We start from the raw sequence: 7,517 nt of genomic DNA, 5'->3' as shown, positions 1-7,517 counted from the left end.
GTCGGGGTCAATGCCACTCACTTGACTTAGAAAATTATTTACAAACATGTAGAAGCCCACAAACCAGGCCGAAATGGTGGCACAAGGCCAATAAGTTACAATTTTGTGCCTTTGAGGGCTTAATTACACGAATATATTTAAAATTAAAAACAACAAAATTACAAGTAAAAAATAAAATAAAAATCTAATAATTCTACATCCTAATTTATTATTATTATTATTATTATTATTATTTATTTATTTATTTATATTTTATCTTATTTTATTATAGTTATTTACAATAATCCATAGGGTGTGCGCGTATCATTTGGTCATGAAACACCGGTGCATGCTCTTTACATTTTTACATCATTGCTATTAGGCCTCACCCATGGCAGTTGCAGGCAGGTGCTTGCACTAGTACACTCTGTCCAGCAGTCAACACTCATCAAAGCATCAAGATAACAGTGGCAAGCCAGAACAATGCACTTGGACGTAGCAGTGGCAGAGAGGTAGCAACAAAGAACATAAGGACAGGGAATCTATTAGTTGCCCCAACTAATAGCACACATGGACGTCAGTAGTACCTCATGAGTCATAATACCTCCAACAATTGCAGCTAGTCATAAATATCCACAAAAGGTCAAAAACCAAACACTGTTGTGCACAAAGTCTTGTCTTGTAGACTAAAAAGACAACAGACAAAATAATGAAAAGTAGGTGAGAGCTCAACAGCTTTGGCCGCCCACTATCTTCCCAATTAAGAAACTCTCCTGTCACTGTCATGTAAAAACTTCACAACCCTGGTTGCTTACATTATCACAATTAACAAAACTCTCTGCACCGTGCATCAGCCTTCACTCACTCACCTCCCTCGACAGCGGCGCCATTTGATCTCTACACTTCTGCGGTCTAAAGATACGAAATCTCGTTTCCGTTCGGTGTAGACTCAAGTCCTTACTCACGTGTTCATGCGTTTTGCTTGAGTAAGGATTCGAACCAACCTAAATTCTAGGACATCGTACAACTTTCTTGTGCTCTAAGTAAGAAAACTAGTGAGTAAGATTCATATTTGGATTACTAGTTAAGTTTAGGTTTGTTATTTAAATCTTAACGGATGCTTAAACATGCAAAATACAACAAAAGATGATAAAAAGCTAAGATTTTTCCTAAGATATTCAAAGAGAAAGAAAAGGTGGAAGATCATTCTACTCATGCAAGGTTTTATTAACTTCTCTTAAAATCGGATTACTACCTTCTCAAAGTTGTTTAGGGTTCATTATCAAACCCGAACCGGCTTGAGCGTTGATCCCTAGCGATATGGACTCATCTTTAAGTCCAATTCCCTAGCATAATAACGTATTATACATAAACTAAAATACGACTATTGTATTGCCAAATAATTTGATTTCATCAATACTCATTGAGATTGCAAATGTCATATAGAGAGCAGCTTAGAAACAACTTATCCAACTCAAATTTTAACCATCGTTGGAATGTTCTCCTCTTTCATGACAAAATCGATTTATTAAACAAAACAGTTTACTCCTACGTAGATAGACATTAAACATGCATCAACAGTCACTTATACATATAGATAGATATACCCATGCAAAATAGTACCACATGTATGTATATATACATTAATATGCAATTCATAATCACTTAACCGCATATATATATTTACCGGGGTATTGACATGATTCATACATATTATTAACCTAATATGCAAAAGATAGTCTATTAACTACGACATAATAACTATGTACATGTGAATCATGCAAAAATACTATAAAATTTGGAACCTACAGGGTCCCGCAAATCCGCCAAGAAATGAAACAGTCGTTTCAACCCGTAGACATCCCGAACACCAAAAGGAATTTTCAGTAGCTGTTTCAAGATCAAAAACTTAGGCCCTTCACTGGAATGAACTAGATCAGTAGTTTCTACTGATGAAATTCGAGCAGGCTAAAATTACAACCACTTCAAGAAAATTGTAAAGAAATTTACCTTGAGGTTATGATGGCGGACGCGAGTCCTGTATCATGCACGCGCAGTATTTCGGCATAGATGGCTCAAATTTTGACAGTAATCTTATAGTAGTGTATAGATGATTTTCCAGGTCCTAACTTTTGGTTCCTGCAAGTGCCACGAAAAATCCGATATGGGGTCCAAAACGCGGGAAAAGTTCAAAATAAGAAAAACGCAGAAAAACAGAAAAATGAAATGAATGAAAGGATGAGAATGGGGGGTTCCCCTTGGAGCAATTCCAGTTTACAAGCACAGGTCCTTGGTTCTTTAGAATAGCAGCGGCGCCATTTATCTTTCTGTAAAACAGCGGTCGGGTTTGTCATTTCGTTCGCATTTCAATAAAATTGCAAAATGTTATTTATAACAAAACTAATATGATCACGTGAATTTGTGAGAGTGAATTTAGGTGAGAAAATGATGGAAATAAAATAAAATAGACTTTGATTTCGGAGATAGAAAATCCGTTTGAGCGAATCATATCTCTGTTAAAAGAGTTAGTCTCAATTTTTTATCCCTAATAACGACTCTTCATCTCTAAACGAACGTTATTAGCACATGGAATCTATTCAGAACCCCATCTCTAGGTGAACTTACTTGGTTCCTAATTGTTATAATTATCGAAACACCCTCCCTAACGGAGATAATCTTCACTCGGATAAAGTTTCTGCTCCGAGATCACAGAACTAAAGTATTATTCTAATTAACAGAAAATAAAACTGAATTAAAAACATTTTAATTAAAAATTGAAAATTAAATTATTCATTATACTATGAAAGTAGTAAACTACTCTACTCCTACTGATAGAATGCTAACCATTCCATCCGAAAAACTGAAACTAGACCCTTCTATTTATAGTTTTTTAGACGGTCTATATTCAATCCATCTAATCTAAATCTAATGGTTACAAATAAAATATAATATCCCAGGAAATATTCTAGGAATATTCTAGAGAATATTCTAGAAATATTCTCTAGAATAGTAATGGGCTTGGACTAAATAGTAACAGGCTTTGGCTTTATTTTCATATTCCAAACCGTACGACCATTTTTTGGAAGATAGATATCGTTGCATAGAGTTTTCTGCGTGATCATTTTACTGGTCGAATGCATGAATCAGAGTTAGACGGAAGATATCGCCATTTGAAGTTTTCTCCTGACTTTCGGGCTGATTTAGGTCAGTTTGACCAAAATCTCTTCTTTAGCTGGCTTAGGGACTCAAGTTTGGATTCTTCAACTTGTTTCATGGTTCTCTGAGTCCATGATCTTTGCTGGCAGTTTGGAGTTTTAAATGAGCTGATACTAAAGATTTCAAGTCCAAGCTTTATTCGGTTGTATTTCATCCTAAAACGCAGGTTCTGTGTGTATTTTATCGTTGTCTGTTGAAACCTATGAAAACATGAAAATACAATTAATTTACATTTATTAAACACATAATTGACCCAAATGTAATGTCTCTATAGGGTTTAAAACACAGTTTTAGGTACTTATCATTCCATAACCCCCATATGATGGCATATGGCAGCAGACACCACAACTGATCTGCAAAACCATTTGACATAGGAAGCTTGGGCCACTTCTTGAGCAGTTCACACACTGATGTAACATGGGAGATAGAGAGATGAGAGGGATAACCATACTTGAACTGACACCGGGCATAAGAGAAAAATACTCTCTTCACACAAGCGGCACAACGCACATCTACTAGGGATGATCATACCTATTTTCCTCAGGTTATCGACCGTAAGAATCTGTCCCCAAAGCATACACCAAATGAAGAATTTAATCTTTGAGGGAGCTTTAATTCTCCATAGAATCTTTTATGGGAAAGAAGGGATAGGAACCACCCCCTCCCTGTTAAGATTAAGCAAATGAGTGTAAAAAGATTTAACTGTGAAACTTTTCTCCTTAAACCACCTCCACTCCCATTTATCATCACCACCGTAGACTTTTGCGTTTGCCAAAGAATTATATAGAGCAGCCAAGGAAATAGCCTCACTCTCTCAGAGGTTCCGTCTTCTTAAGTGAGGATTCCACATCACCTCATCACCTTCAATGTTCATATGACTCTCCACTGTACCTTCTTTACTGGAGCCATATTTATAAATGTTAGGGAACTTTGCCACAAAAGGAATATCCCCACACCACTTATCAAGCCAAAAACGAGTGTTATTACCCCGCCCCACACAATGAAGAATACCGTCGAAAAAAAGTGTTTTCGATGCAAGTATACCCCTCCATAAACTGCACCCATAAGTAGACGTCACATTCGGCGGTTGCCCTCCCTTCTCTTGATGGCCATATTTATTGATAATGACCTTTCTCCATAAGGCTTCACTTTCAGTACCATATCTCCACACCCACTTGGCTAATAAAGCTTGATTCATAAGTTTGAGTTTTCATAACCCTAAGCCTCCTTCCTTTTTAGATGTACAGACCTTATCCCAAGCTAACAGATGGAACTTTCTTTTCTCTTCACATGATCCCCACAAGAAGTCTCTCATAATTTTCTCTAGCCGTTTAGCCACACAAGGGGGAATCGTCAGCAAAGACAAATAGTATAAAGGGAGATTTGACAACACACTCATAACAAGGGTCAACCGAGCACCCTTAGAAAGAAGCTTTCTTTTCCAGCCACCTAATTTGGTTTGGAAGGACTCCACCACCGGGTTCCACACTTCACTATTTTTATACTTTGCTCCTATAGGAATACCTAGATACTTACAAGGGAGAACATCTACCTTGCACCCCAATGTCTCAGCCAAGTTGCTTATGTTGTCGACATATCCCACACTAATGATTGATGACTTAGAGAGATTAATTTTCAGTCTAGAGACCGTTTCAAACAACAGGAGAATAGATTTTATAGTGAGGATGCATTCTGGTGACGCCTCAGTTAGGAAAAGAGTGTCATCTGCGAACTGAAGAATACCGACCTTTAAAGTGCCGATAGAAAATCCCTTTAGCAACTCCAAGTCCATTGCCTTATTAGTTAGCTGAGCCAAAGCTTCTATTACCAAAATAAAGAGAAACGGTGACATTGGATCACCTTGCCTAAGGCGGCAAGGCCTCGCTGTACTTTAAAGTTTAAAGTTGCTTTCTGGAACTCCATCTACCAAAATCGACAAGTACGCAGTGGACACACATGTATTTATCCATTTCCTCCACTTCACACCGAAACCCATTCACTTTAGAATATAATCCAAAAACTGTCAATCAACATGATCGTATGCCTTGGTTATATCCACTTTACATAGAACACCTGGAGTACCTTGGCGCACTCTTGAGTCGATACATTCATTTGCAATGAGTGCGCTATCAAGGATTTGATGCCCTCCAACAAAGGCTCCTTGATGGTTGGAAATAAGCTTAGGTAGTATGCCTTTTAACCTTGTAACTAGCACCTTAGATAGAACTTTATAAATACCCCCTATTAGGCTAATAGGCTTGTAGTCACCCAAGGCTAGCAGACCTTGTTTTTGGAATTAAGGATACCAAAGTAGTGTTATTTCGCCAGCCCATGAACCTGGTATCTTGAAATTTTGTGATAGCCGCCAACATATGTTCCTTGAAAATATTCCAAAACTTTTTATACACTATCATGGGCAACGCATCAGGGCCCGGGGCTTTGTCATCACCTAGTTATTTAAGTGCTCCAAACACTTCTTCTTCAAAGAAATCAGATTCCAAATCTTCTTTTTGGATTTCATCTAACTTCATCAAAGACCAGCCCATCAATGTCCGGACGTTAGAGGTGTGGGTTTTTGTAGAGATCAGTATAAAAATCCACAATGTGCTTCCTAATCTATGCACCGTCTCGACTAAAATGCCCCTCGATTACCAAAGAAGCAAGACTATTACTCCGATTTCTCATATTCACCATTCTGTGGAAGAACTTAGTATTGTTCTCTCCTTCAGTTGCTAATTGAGATCTTGATTTTTGATGCCAGCTAATCTCCTCAAGCCTTAGTAATTCTTGGAGATCGTTTCTAAGGTTGGTCCTCTCAACTACCTCATCGTCAGTAAGAGGAAAGTTCTCTTCCTTCTTGTCGAGATTCTCTATACCCAAGATCTTGGATTCAATTTTCCTGTCCACCCTCCCGAAAACTTCCTTGTTCCACACTTTAAGCTTAGATTTAAGATTTTCAATCTTAATAAGCCACCACACATAGCTAGGTTTCCCATTAGGAGAAAAAGATGTCCACCACTCTTCTATTTTTTGACCCAGAGAAGGATCCTCCAACCACATTAGTTCGAACCTAAAAGGTCTCGGTTTTCTATTCACCTTGTTACAATCGAGCATAATAGCTCTATGATCCGAAGTGAATTTTGGCAAAGCAATCAGCCTCGCATCTCCAAAATGTGTGTCCCAATCTACCAAGGAGATAAATCTGTCAAGCTTCGACATAACTGGGTTTTCTTTGTTATCCGACCATGTATAAGACGCACCTTCCATAGGGTATTCCACAATTTCATGCCTATTTTCGAACTTTGCAAAATCCCTCATACCCTTTGTCAATCTTGTTCTCCCTCTCTTCTCAAATTCAAACCGAATCACATTAAAGTCACCGCCTATACACCAAGGCAAATTAGACCAGGCTCTAATATTATCCAGCTCTTCCCATAAATGTTCTCTGAATCTCTTATCACTCCGCCCGTAATGAGACACTTGAAATCCTCTGCTATCAAGGAACAAGAGATGGACAGAGAGTATGCCCCTTTAAGCTGATCTTCAACAACAATTTTTCCTGTATTCCATGCCACAATAATTCCACCAGAATGTCCAAAAATACCGATTGCTGGTACAAAATCCCACTCCCATAAAGGTTGCCACATTCCACTTTCTTCAATCACTCTAGCATCTGAAATCTTCGATTCTTGGATTAACATTACGTCACATCGAGAAAATCTAGCAAGTTGCTTCACACTCCCTTGGGCCGCTAAATTACATAACCCCCTCGCATTCCATGACACCATTTTAATCGTCATTAACACAGTCCAAGTCCCTGAGCACATCGTTTGACTGCTCCTAGTTAAGACGTTCCAAATCGTCTTCGGTATCATGTACAACTTCCTTCCTTACGCCTCAGTTTTGCTTTACCCAATTCATTTAGGATATTGGACGCACTGTCTCTACCCATCCTGAAAGTGCATCCCAATCTGTCTGCAATAGGTATTACCGACACATTTACCCATTTTTCCACATCTTCAACATTTCACATTTGCATAAACCCTCTAAGAAATTGCCACCCTCATCCTTATTCAAGACCATAGTATGTTCAGCCTCAAATCCCGGAGGAAACTTTATGGAGTGACTTGAAGATTGAGATTGTATGCATTTGGTAGTGGCCCCAAGAACGTTTGAGACTGATGATTCTGTATTCATATCAAAACACAACGTCGGAGTTTCGTTATTGGAGTGATCATGGGGAGTCTGGCCTCTTACAGTACTTCCGCGTGACCCAGCGAAGATAGTGGCATGAAGAAGACTGGGAGCAGGAAGTGAATGCC

At 38.5% G+C, this 7,517-nt stretch overlaps 1 protein-coding gene across 1 annotated transcript; it reads right to left on the bottom strand.

Annotated features, from left to right (window-relative positions):
• Window positions 1-5,811: 5,811 nt before the first annotated feature.
• Window positions 5,812-7,392, bottom strand: LOC147490022 (uncharacterized). The gene is made up of 2 exons (XM_086574785.1): window positions 7,199-7,392; window positions 5,812-6,685 (listed from the first exon to the last, which is right to left on the bottom strand). Exons 1-2 carry the CDS (start codon window positions 7,390-7,392, stop codon window positions 5,812-5,814), a joined length of 1,068 nt encoding a protein of 355 aa, XP_086430911.1.
• Window positions 7,393-7,517: the final 125 nt, after the last annotated feature.

This window comes from Coptis chinensis, chromosome 7, assembly GCF_015680905.1.
Source record: "Coptis chinensis isolate HL-2020 chromosome 7, ASM1568090v1, whole genome shotgun sequence".
Taxonomy (NCBI): Eukaryota; Viridiplantae; Streptophyta; class Magnoliopsida; order Ranunculales; family Ranunculaceae; genus Coptis; species Coptis chinensis.
This window is presented reverse-complemented; position numbering and strand designations above follow the sequence as displayed.

Bases quoted from the DNA above. Each gene is read 5' to 3' on its own strand.
- LOC147490022 (XM_086574785.1), bottom strand. From the start codon at position 7,392: ATGAATACAGAATCATCAGTCTCAAACGTTCTTGGGGCCACTACCAAA. The intron at 6,686-7,198 runs GTAAATGTGTCG...CCTTGATAGCAG, and splicing joins TTGAAGATGTGGAAAAATGG to AGGATTTCAAGTGTCTCATT.